The sequence below is a fragment of the Thermobia domestica genome, chromosome 17 (assembly GCF_964235325.1).
Source record: "Thermobia domestica chromosome 17, izTheDome1.hap1.1, whole genome shotgun sequence".
NCBI classification, from domain to species: Eukaryota; Metazoa; Arthropoda; class Insecta; order Zygentoma; family Lepismatidae; genus Thermobia; species Thermobia domestica.
This window is the reverse complement of record NC_137470.1, coordinates 148,897,732-148,910,384: the sequence shown is the minus strand read 5'-3', so window position 1 is coordinate 148,910,384 and position 12,653 is coordinate 148,897,732. Positions and strand designations below refer to the sequence as shown.

General features: G+C 36.3%; 1 protein-coding gene across 4 annotated transcripts in view; it reads left to right on the top strand.

The window, feature by feature from the left end:
- Positions 1 to 12,653, top strand: part of LOC145674397 (putative GTP-binding protein 6) — a 138,862-nt gene that overhangs the window by 94,176 nt on the left and 32,033 nt on the right. For all 4 annotated transcript variants that reach the window (XM_081744400.1, XM_081744399.1, XM_081744398.1 and 1 more), the window contains exon 8: positions 12,252 to 12,462. In XM_081744400.1, coding sequence (XP_081600526.1) covers positions 12,252 to 12,462 — 211 coding nt within the window. The remainder of the gene's footprint in view (positions 1 to 12,251; positions 12,463 to 12,653) is intronic.

Here is a 12,653-nt window from a genome sequence, read left to right as displayed (position 1 = left end):
TCTATTTGAAGTCAGTTTTATACGACTTGTCTTACATTCCCGAGAATTCTAGGATTCTTATCCGTTGCCTGCTTTCTGATCCACTTTTTGTCGTCATTATTCATGTTTCTGTAGTGAAGGTTATTATGACTATCAGTATTCCACACTTTGGTAAAATCGTCTTCCCTACTGTAGTATCCTGTGACTATATTTATCTTACTCAGTCATCTGCTGCTGTTTCTGAACTCGGCCATTTGAAGGTCATGAAATTACAAGTCTCAATCCAATAGTCGGATCAGAGTGTTTGGTTGCTATTTGGTATTTGGGAAACAGAGTAAAGGCCAAATGCCTACCGTTAAACTAAAATACTTGATCCCCAATGGCAACCTGACGAACAGAAATTTTGCGCCATGCTTTATTGTTTTCTTTCGTATCTTCATTGGTTTGTCTTGTAGATGTTTGCTTCTTGAATTGATCAGAAATTTAATTTTCCTTTAACTTATACTGAGACCATGTTCTTTTGTCCAGTTGTCCCTGGTTCGATTCCTGGTGGAAGAACTTCGTTACGGTGGTTCGGATTCCATTTTAAAATGTAGGTCCCCATATAGCTTCGGTGTGCTTTTGACTGTCACTCCATTTCCATTTATGTCGAAAACGCTATACAAAATTGATAAATTTCTATTCAAATTTAAACTTATTTCGCAAGTTGCTATGCAAAAACCAAAATAAAAATAAAATAAAAAATATTTTTTAAAAGTAATATTTAGATAGTAATTATGTCTTTCACTAGAAGCTATTACATTACTGTCCAGATTAGATTTTGCTGCAGAATGCATTTATTTTCTGTAAGTTCGCTCATCTCTCTACATTGGCCATATTTCAATGAAACCGGAAGTGACCAACATAGACAGGTTTCACTGTATTGTGAATAATAGAGTTAGAATATAGAATTTTTCTAGTCGTCCAAACATCCTTCAAATAGTGTTTAGGCTAAACGTTATTTGAAAAGAAGCAAAGGAATTATTTTAGTGAGAAAAAAAAAATATTAAGAAATACCGCGTTCTTATTAAAAAAAAAACTGTTGAAGTGAGGGGGTGACATGGAGGCCCGTATTTACGTAAGTGTTGTTCTGTGGTCGAGCACAGGGCGTCAGAATTTAGGGAGTGACAAAATTCCAGAATTTCATTTTAAGGTTCACAATACAGTAATATTTAAAACTAGTAACCCACAGAGTCCGCGCAGGCGCGAGAAAATGTGTTAATGTGCTTAATCCGCTGTAGTATAATGAATTCAGCAAAAGAACACTGTGAACTACTATGGGTTCACGTTACCCAGGGATCTTCGGGTCAAACACATACCTTCGGACAGAACACCACATCATAATCATCATTGAAAGAATTAGGCCATTTAAAATTACGTTGTAACTTTTGTAACTTGTCATACCTAAACTGCTACTCAACAAGAGCTGGTATGTTTGCAAAATCACGACTTGTTTCCTTGTTTGAGACATAAGTTTGTTTGGAAGAGGGGGGGGGGGATTATTTAGAGCACAGGGGAGTACACTATATAAATACAGGCCTGGTGAGATCAGTAGCGTACGCAGGATTTATTTTCGGGGGGGGGGGGATGAAATCAGTTGTGAAGAATATAGTACATACAGCATACAGTAGCTAAATGAACTTTTGTCAAATAACATGACACAGTAGGTTGGAATAAATGTTTTCGGGCTTTTTACAAAATTAGCATAATTTTACAATTAGTATAATATTACATTTCCTACTTTAGTCGCAGCTTGGATGAATCCCCCTGAAAATATTTTTACCTGTTGATGTGCAACTTTTTATTATTATTATTATTATTATTAATTTAGGAAAGAAACCAAGTAGCCTTAACAATAAAATCTTTAGTATATTCGGCATATTTGCTACATCCATTCAGAACGAGAACATCGATGTTACAAAAAAGTAACTTTGTAAAGTGATAATTCCATTTAACATTTATCTACCAAAAACAACTCTGCACTTAAAGTTAAATTATTTTACTACAATACCGAGCTTAATCTAAAACTAAAGTTTTTTTTTTTTTATTTATTTATTTATTGAAACAAAATTCTCTTTCCATTAGTATAATTTGTTTCTATATCTATAGTAGTGTGTATAACAAAGGCAATTGGCCAAAGTATCGTAATAGATAATGTAAGCTCTTGTAGGAAGAGGACTGTAGAAAGCAATAACATTTTATATAAAATACTCGTAATTTATACACAGGTTTTATAAAGCGAGTTGCAAACGTCTTGCGTTCCCAGATCCAGCAAAATTGTCGATGACATGATCATTTGTAATTTCTAAAGCCAAGTCTCTATGAATAGAGAGTAACGCAATTCCATTCAATCTATTTTCACTTGTTGTGCTCCTCAAATACGTTTTAATTAATTTTAGTTTCGAAAAGCTTCGTTCAACTGAAGCTGTAGAAACAGGAAGTACAACAAGTATTTTTAATAGTATGCTTATATTTGGGAAAATATTTTCATCGCATTCGTCTAATGCGGCGAGAACACTTCCAAGTTTTTCTTCTGATTTCCACTTTTGTCTTCATGAATCCCACTCTTCCAAAAGTACTTTATCGTAAGAGTCAGTCAAGTCGTCTCTATAGAATTCAAATGCTTGTCGAACTTTATCAAATGGCACATCACAGTTAGTTGGTATGAGATACAGAAGAGATGACACAGTATCCTGGTGAGCTAAGAACCTTTCATCTAGAGGAGAAATCATGTCGTCTAAGCATGGTATAAAAAGTGTCACTCTATAATATGTTTCCGGGTCTGTACAAGGTGGATTGGCTTGATTCTTTTGGAGACCAACTCTTCTTGGAATTGTTATTTCAACATTTATATGAGCTGCAAGTTCCAGAGAATCTTTGAACAGTTTGTGAAACTCAGAATCAGCATTTTGTGCCAAATCATGTATAACTTCTCTTGTCATTTTTACTTTTTCTAATGCACTACATAAATCGATGCATTTCGTTTGAAGGTATTTTGAAAGATTGTAGGTCAGTCCCAACAATTTTGATGTGACAATCAGAGCTGGAATGAAGGACGGTGTTCCAATGCTATTTAAAATTAATAATGCTTTCTTCGAATGTTCACCAAATACTTGGTTAACGCACTCAAGAGCTGAAACAATTGGTATAAGCATTTCTTTAAAAAGTAATACAGCATCATGCCTATCACACCATCTCGTTTCACAAAGTGTTTTCATTCTTGTATTATCACAGTCTGGTTTCAGTTCTTTAATTTTTTGTTTTAAAACGGAGGTGCGCTTTGCTCTGGCTCGAAAAAATGAACACGTCTCTGATATTACGCCCATAGCATTTCAAACAGCCTGAACTTTAAACGTATCGGATATACACAAATTTAAGCAATGACACACAATGGATATATATTGCTTTTGGAAAGGATTTCTTTAAAATAGCTTGGACACCTCTGAATTGGCCTCTCATGGTAGATGCTCCATCATAGCCTTGACCTCTCATATAGGTTAAATCAAGCCCGTGTTATAGAGTTTTTCCTGCAATGTTCTCGCTAAACCTTGACCCGTGACATCGTAAACAGGCACAAAAGAAAGAAAGTCCTCTTTTATAGCAAAGGGTTTGTATTCAGTAATATATCTGAGGCACAATAAAAATTGTTCAACTTGAGAAATGTCTGTTGTTTCGTCAGCTAACACTGTGTGAAAAGGGCTCTGACACACTCCTTCTATAATCTTCTTTTCAATAAGGCTCCCAAAAGACTCAATCAATGCATTTTGTATTCTTGGACTTGTATACATTGAGTTTCTCGCACTGTTCTCGAGTTGTTCTCTGAGTAGTAGGTCATCTCCGTTAACCCGATATCTTAAAAGGCTGCGGAAATTTCCATCGTTATTGACAAGTGTGATGAGGGATATACGTCCTGCATCGGAATGTCCTCGTAGAAGAATGTTTTGCATGCCACATAGTCTCACTGTCTCCACTATCCCATTCAACCTCAGCCGATTATCTTCAATAACTTTCTTCCTTTTTACATCTAGTACTTGGTCGATTGGTACTTTCTTCTTTTCTGCAAAGTCTAAAAAGGTCCTTTCAGTGAGAACTGCATCTTTATGGTACTGCAGAGATTGATGATTTCTAAATGATTCTAGAGCTTTTTTCAAATTGTAAAAGGGCTTGGATATGAAGAGGCCAACTTTTTGATGAGAACCCTTACCAACGTTTCCTTTATCTAAAAGAAATACACAACTTTTACAATACAATCCACCTTTTATCTTCGAGTAGGCAAGCCACTTATACTCGTCCAGCCATTTTCTTTGAAAATGACGCTTGAAACTCCTAGAATCTTCAGTCGGAAACTGGTAGCTCAAAGGTGGTGTCCAAAGATGCTTCAATTTGTCCAATTTTTTCATATTGTTGAGTTCAACGTTAATGAAATTTGATATATCGTTTACTGAAGAATGAACGTGTTCTCTGATTCCGATAGAAATTGAACAAGGCCCGTCATAAATGGGTGTATCACCAACCCTAATAGCTTCTGATCTTGCGGAGAAGCTACATTCATCGTGAGTGAAGTCCATTGTGGAAGTGCCAGAATCATCACCAGAGAAGTCCGAACTTGTAAAAGTGACAAGTTCATCACACGCAAAGTCTGATCTTGAAGACGGGCCAGCTTCATCTCCAGTATTTCCCTCCTTGCGTGGAGTAAAATAAGCCAGGATTGTTCTCTTCATCTGAAAAATAAAAAAATAAAATATAAGATAGACACATGAAGTATCTCGAGACACTGATATCAAAAATAAAATTTGATTCTAATAACGTACTTATAACATATTTATCGGTTGGAAAAATCCATGGACGCCGCCATATAAAGGCAAGGCAATCTAAACGGGCCATTCTCTATTTCTTACAAAATAGACTAATTCGTTGACAACTAAAATAGTATTTCACTAAGTATTTTTTCAGGGTTTTAAAACTGCTTCACATAGACCATGTAAAACTATTAACACTTAACATAACTGTTATAATAACTAAATAGGGATATAACTAGGACTACGCACAGTTCGCTTACCTACGCATTAAAAAATGACATAAAAACAAAATTATTCTGCACACAGTATACGGCATTTTCAATATCCTTCTTATGCTTCAAAAGCTAAACCCCCACTTAATCGATGGCTAGCGCGCTCATTTTTGGTGCGCGTGGTCCTGGGTTTGATTCCCGATGAGGGTACTTTGAGTGCAATAGTATGGAGTCCGCTTTATACTATAGCTCCCGTTCTTAATAGCCCAGCGGCTGACACAGGACGTAAATCTTTCAACAAACAGTTAAAAGCTAAAACTTAAATAAAAGACTTCTGACCAGCGTAATACACTTTTATTACAAAAACTGTAACACATTATTTTAGTTTTTGTAATAAAAGTGTATTACTCTAGTCAGAAGTCTTTTATTTAAGTTTTCTGATAATTTCCAGAGTCATAATGAATAGAGTTAAAAGCTAAAACCTAATTGCATAGTGGACACAGTTAACTATCACTATCTCGAACAGAATCTTTCTGTTTGTTTGAATTAACGTCCTATGTCAACAACGGGGCTATATAGTACGGCACCTACAATTTAAAGTTGGGCTCCAAACCACTGCGTTCCAACAGTGCCCCCACCGGGAATGAAACCCTGGACAACGTGCACCAAAGATGCGCGTGCCAGACACTACGCTAGGGGGAGGCAGGAGAATCTTTTTGATAGTCTTGAAAAGGAAAGGAGACTAATGTTCTCTCTAAACAACACCTTAAAACTAAAAATAACGTTGTCTACAAAATTAATTCATCAATTTACTTTTTGCAACACCCTTTCATTTATTTACCCAACCAAGGAGTAGTGAAATGCTAGTTCCATACGCAAAAGAGGCCGTTCAAGTTTATATAGGTATAAAGTTAAATGCTGTTTAAAAATAAAATATACAGATGTACTGTAATGACATATAATCACACGGTTGGAAAATACATGTATAAGGAATTAATAAGACTGTAAATAATGTATCATTGTTGCACCTAAAGCTAGAAGAATACATGTACAAGGTAAAAAATTTTTATTGGGTTCACTTCTGTACTTGCATGACTAGAAACTCCAGAAATCCTTAAGAACAGTTCACCATACCAACTCTCCCCCCCCCCCCCCTTGTATTCTATGCATGAGAGCTTCATAAAGTGAATTCGTGTTTTTCGAACTATTTTAATTATTAAGAGCAAAAATGACCTGAACAATTCACTTTTTAAAGCTTGTCTACAAAAGTGCTAGGCGCAACATTGGTTGATGGAACTGTTCTTCAGGATTATCGAAACCCCTAGTGGTTTATGAAAATTTCGAAAGCTTTTTTGAACCACGTTTGTGTGGCCCGTATAGTGTTCGTTGATTCAATTGATGCAATTTATGGGCACTCCGGCATCTACGGCCTTAAGCCCGTCACGATTGAGGGATGACGTCCCTCGGCGATCACACAATCCGAGGAAGGGGAAGGAAGCGGCCTGGGACCTATATGTGAGGTACCATCCCGGCATTTGCCTGGGGGGAGTGAGGAAAACGCAGGAGAACTCAGAATGGCTGGCCTGAAAAAGCTGTTACACCTTTCCGACCGAGTGATCACACCGGGAATCGAACCCGGGACCGCTTGCACTAAAGGCGAGAGCGTTAGCGACTACGCCTCGTGGGGCTACCCTACAGTGTTCGTGTAAATATAACTACTCTTGTAAGCAGCTGTGTTCGAAGCACTGAGCCGAATTTCCTCCAGAAGATGGGTTTCATAAAAAAAAACAATGAATAACAACTTCACTGATTTTTAGTACATTCTTAAATATTTGCAGAATCTATTATTATCTTTAACCAGGGACGTAGCCAGAATTTGGTTTCGGGGGGGGGGTCCGTTGGCTAGAAGTTCATTTCAAGGAGGTCCTCCCCCGGAAAAATTTGGAAGGAAAACGCGACTTTAGGCCTTATTTTAACAACTTCCATAAATTTCGGAGGGGGGTACAGACCCCCTGGGCCTTCCTTGGCTACGTCCCTGTCTTTAACACGTAATTGATTGTGTACCCGTAATTCAGATTCAGAAAAGGTACTCGAATAAAAAAGTTGGATGATAAATTAGTTGGATCGTGTAAAGCGCTTTCTCAAATTCTATGCATATTTGCTGGATGAAGCCGGCTTGTATAGTTCCATCGTTGGTGAGCTGTCAAAACCGGGAAGGAAGACATGGACCACGTATAAGGACCATCTAACAATACAGGTAAACATATAGGAGATGTAAATGTTTCGTAAATACAACATGGCAATTTACACAGTCCACTGCAGAGAAAATATTCTGCGGGCACCCATCATCATTCATAATTTAATGTAACTACACTTTTATTGAACTTACCTGTAACTCTCTTTCCTTTCTGGTTTCTTTTGCAAAGAAGATTTTTCTTAGGCTGATCCTCCGCGAAAATTCTTCAATCACAAAACACTATTTAAACAAAGATTTTAAAACTCTCCCAGACGTTTCCCTCTCGTACTCACTTCTGGAATGTTCTAGAGAATAGAAGCAGTTAAGCCCAAGATTGCAACGAAAGAAGAATCGACCAATGAGAAGGCGAGCTTTCATCACATGAAGAGATAATTATAGCTTACGATTATTCGCGCGAAACGGGGAGACAATGTCGTCTTCTTCAAGGGAAGGAGCAAGGGGGATGAATTTCCCGTAACCAGATTTCGCAATTCAAGACCATTATCAATGATACACCTCGTGTGCCGAACGAAAGGGGGAAATTTTGGCACCAGTAGTTTTGAGACGGTAATTTTGGCACCAAGAGACGAAGCAAACGGAAATTTTGGCACCATTTATAATAGAAGTACAGAAAATGTGAGAAAATACTCTGAATGTAATAGATATTTAAATTTACATGTTATTAACTAGAACTGCTCCAGCGCGACGAATCAAACCAGTGACGAATGTACAGTCAGCGACAAAATTTATTTCTCTTCTGTAAAATTTATTTTGCTTATAACTGGAATTGATGGACTGATTTGAGTAGTTTTCTGAAATTTACCGAAAACTATATCTGCTTTAAGTTGCTGAATATTGCACTCAAATCTGTCCGTCCATTCGAGAGATATTCGCGGAAGAAATTTTAACAGAAAAAGAACTTTTGTTACTGACAGTACAGACACCGGTAAAGATACTATTGGCAGTTTCATTATGTATTCAAAGCAAGTTAAAATTCCCCTCTAATGGGTTTGTATTTTACTTTCAAGTGCAAACAGTAAAAGCTAATTGGAACCATGGAAATTGAAGTACAGAAAAAGAAAATTAGAAAATACTCTGGACATAATAGATGTTAATGTACCAATTTATTTTGCAGAGGAGATTACACCGAGATTTTTTCCATCGAAACTTATTTTCCCTCCAGAAGTATGGAATGATCACGACGTCACACTAAATAGCGAACCGAGAACAAACAACATGTGCGAGTCCTGGAATAACAAGTTCAAACATCTGGTTGTAGTCTCTCATCCGTCAATCTGGAAATTAATCCAATGCATCCAGCAGGATGAAGCCATGGTCTCGACACTGCTTTTGGAGATTGCTGTAGGGGAGCGTCCAGCCAAGAAGACGAAGCGTATCTATGAGCATTTGCAGAAAAGACTTCAAAATTTGTGCTTGGCCTACAATGCTGGAACAAAGAGCATGCAAGAATTTTTGCATGCTGTTTCATTTAATGTTGTACACAAGAAAAGTTATAGATTTAAAGAAAAGGTGCAATGTTTTACAGTTGGGATTATTGTGAACCATATATTATTGCAAATCATGTGTTATTGAAATTCATTTATTGATTTGTTAATTTTTCTTGCGTAAGTGTGTATTTAAGTTTTCTTGAGTTCAATAATTTCCATTTTGACTTGCTTTGAATACCTAATGAAGCTACCAATATTACTTTTTACTGGTGTTTGTATATTCGTCGCTGGTTTCATTATTCCTGCTGATACAGTTCTAGTCATTAACATGTGAACGTAAGTATCTATTATATCCAGAGTATTTTCTATTTTTTTTTTTTCTCTCTGTACTTCAATTACCATGGTTTGAATCAGCTGTTACTGTTTGCACTTGAAAGTAAAATACAAACCCAGTGCAGTGAACATAGTGCAGTCTTCAGCAACTCAAAGAAGATACAGTTTTCCATAAATTACAGAAAACTTCTCAAATCAGTCCATCAGTTCCAAAGTTATAGGCAAATAAATTTTACAGAAGAGAAATAAATTTTGTCGCTGACTGTACATTCGTCACTGGTTTGATTCGTCGCGCTGGAACAGTCCTAGTTAATAACATGTGAATTTAAATATCTATTTACGTTCAGAGTATTTTCTCACATTTTCTGTACTTCAATTATAAATGGTGCCAAAATTTCTGTTTGCTTCGTTTCTTGGTGCCAAAATTACCGCGCCCCGTGCCGAACAGCCTTCGGGCACTGTCTTCTTTTTCGAAGTCACCATCTAGAATGAGACGAATATTTAAAGCTATACTATCGTTATCATATGCAGCTGTTTATTTTCCTTTGATAAACACAAAACAATTTTCGACCCTCAGTTTTATTATTATTATTATTATTATTGTTATTATTATTATTATTATTATTATTATTATTATTATTATTATTATTATTATTATTATTATTATTATTAATGGAATAAACATTTTACTTGCACAGTAAAAAAACAACTTTCCGTAGTCAAAAAAGAATAAGATACAGTAGCTATTCCATTAATTTCATTGCTTCAGAATAACTACCTTTCAACTAGATCATTTAATAATAATAATAATAATAATAATAATAATAATAATAATAATAATAATAATAATAATAATAATAATAATAATAATAATAATAATAATAATAATTTTGCTGTGTTGTAACATTGTAGCTTAAGGTAGTATGGAGTACGGTAAGATATCCAAAACCATGACAAATTTTCAAATGATTTTAATGAAGAGAGTTAACAACTTCATCACCAGGAAAGTGGAAATAGCCAACGCATGGCCGTATATCTCTATCTCACGTTGGCTATTTCAGAATATACGAACTATTTATTGGAGGGTTCAAATCCCCCTGGGAGCTAAAAGCGAATAAAAACCCGATTAGTAGCTGGGTTGCCACTTTTAGCTGTAGACCTCGGTGCTAGCAAGTGACAAGGGACGTAAAACTGGAAACAAAGCAAACAAGGTATTGTAGTGACATCAATTAACTCGGAAGTAGCATATAGTTATGGGTTCTCCAATTATGACACGAGATCACATCACAGTGCAGGCTATGAGCGTCCGCAATAGATTTTTAAGGGGGGGAGGATTTTCCATGGGGGAAGCCCCTGTAAAGTATGCAATCTTCTCCCGAAATCCTTGAAAATGTAAGGAAATCGTATAAATCAGGAAGGGGCAATGTTCCCCTCGTTCCTCCATCTCTGTGCGCCCCTGGTGCGGGCCATTTCTCAAAGTACTATTACGCTTTGAAATAGACACACCTTTTATCGAACAATGTAAGTTCAATAGAACTTATTTACCTGCTTGCTTCTCCGCCGGAGCAGGATAATTCAACTTTTCTCCGCGAATATATCAATGAAACTCAAATGTAACTTACATTACGTTGTTCGTTTATTTGAGTTTTATAAAATTAAAGAATTGACTTCAGTTAATAGTGTGCATATCCTTTCCAAAATCTGAGAGCGTCTACTTCTCCAAATGAAAATATAGTCTATGTATATATCTTTTCTTTACTAATGCGAAAGAAAATTCCAGTTCTCTTTCGGGAAAGACTGCATTTTCTCGATTTTCTTTCTTTCTTTTTTTTTTTTTTTTTTTTAGGTTTTTAGGCTATTTTTACTACTTTAATTTGAACATTTTGATTTCTCAAAATTTTTCGGGGGGGATGTAGCCCCATCAGCCCCCCGCTTGCGTACGCCCTGGGTGAGATGTAAAAATAATAAAAACTTACCTATAGTAATGTCTAATCCATAGTTTATGAGTTTGCTGAGATTATTATTAGTAACACTCCCGACGTCTTTGAAATCTAAGTTTAGCGTTATCGGTGTGGGCTGGTGTGGGAGGAGAGTGACATGCAAAAGCAAAGAAAACGTTTGATATTAGTGTCCAGTCCATGAGATGAATAATAACACTGTTGTGCCGTTTAAGTCAAAATTCATCCCCTGGAGAGGAAGAAAAAATGAAATGAAATCTTTAAGTTTTACGTCCCACGGTTATGCCGGTTAGGCTAAAGGAGACGGTGATGATGAGAGATGAGTGAAATGGTGGAATGAAGAAAGTGGGAGGAGACGGGAGAACCCCGAGAAAACCCACGAGCACGGTGTTTGTCCACCACAAAGTTCACTTGGCGGGGGCTGGGATCGAACCCGGGACCCCAAGCACCAGAGGTGAACGTGGAGAGGAAGAGATTCAAACACTTTGCCAAAATTGGTGCATATATAACTTACAATGTGGAAAAAAGAAAGTGAAAGTAAGACACTCCAAGAGGTGAATCTTGTCTTGAAAGACGAAGACATGTAACGATAAACGAAAACGATAGATATTAGTGTGCAATCCATATTTTCTGGGGATGCTGAAATGAGTAGTGACGCTCCCATTGGCGTTTAAATCAAAGTTCAGCCACATCGGTATGAAAAGTGGAGAAAAGTGAAAAATAAAATGTCCAGAATGACTGAAAGTAGTGACGAATTCATAGTTTTCGGGGTCAAGAAAACTGTTGACCCATTTAAAATGACTTTTGGAACATAGTCCCCACCTTAAACTAGTATTTATTATTATTATTTTTATTAAGCATATCAATTTTATTAAAAGGCTTATTCTCTCGGTGTAGAGTCTTTCAAAATTTATGCCAAAAGTAGTTTCTTGCGGATTTTTACCAATACACTTCCATTGAAATACGTATCCTAAGGGCGAAAACAATTCAGATATTTTCCATAAACGTCATCTTCTCGTGCGAAAACGGGCATCTTAGCTAGTATATAAATAAATATGAAGAATAGGTCCAGTGAAATCAGAACACTATAAAATGTCCGTGCATTTTGAAGGAAATGAAACTATATTTTTTGTTACAAATCAATGGGCTCTGTGAATATGTATAAACTGGTGGATGTACTTAATAAATTTAAATTTATTATTATTATTATTTAAACGTTCATCGTGTTTTGATGTTTTACTTTTCAGGATATCATAGTACATGTTCGTGATATCAGTCATCCAGATACAATTACTCAAGCAGAAAATGTAACAAAAACTTTGGAAGTGCTAAACGTTCCTACGAGTGTCCTTGACAATGTGATTACCGTCGGAAATAAAATTGATATGGTGTCAAAGGACGCTCTTCAACAGATGGACTTGCAAGATATGGTGCTTGTGTCTGCTACTAAAGAGACGGGTAAATATTTTTTACTTTCTGAATTTGACATAGGGCTGTAGTTATGGCCATGAGGACCCTCCCTTCTCTAATTACAAGTTGGAGTTTATACACTGTCATTAGGAGTATAACTTGAATGTGAATTTCGGACGAAGAGTTAAATTTGACTTGATGCTTATTTCACATTGTACGTTAAGATGCAAATATAGTGT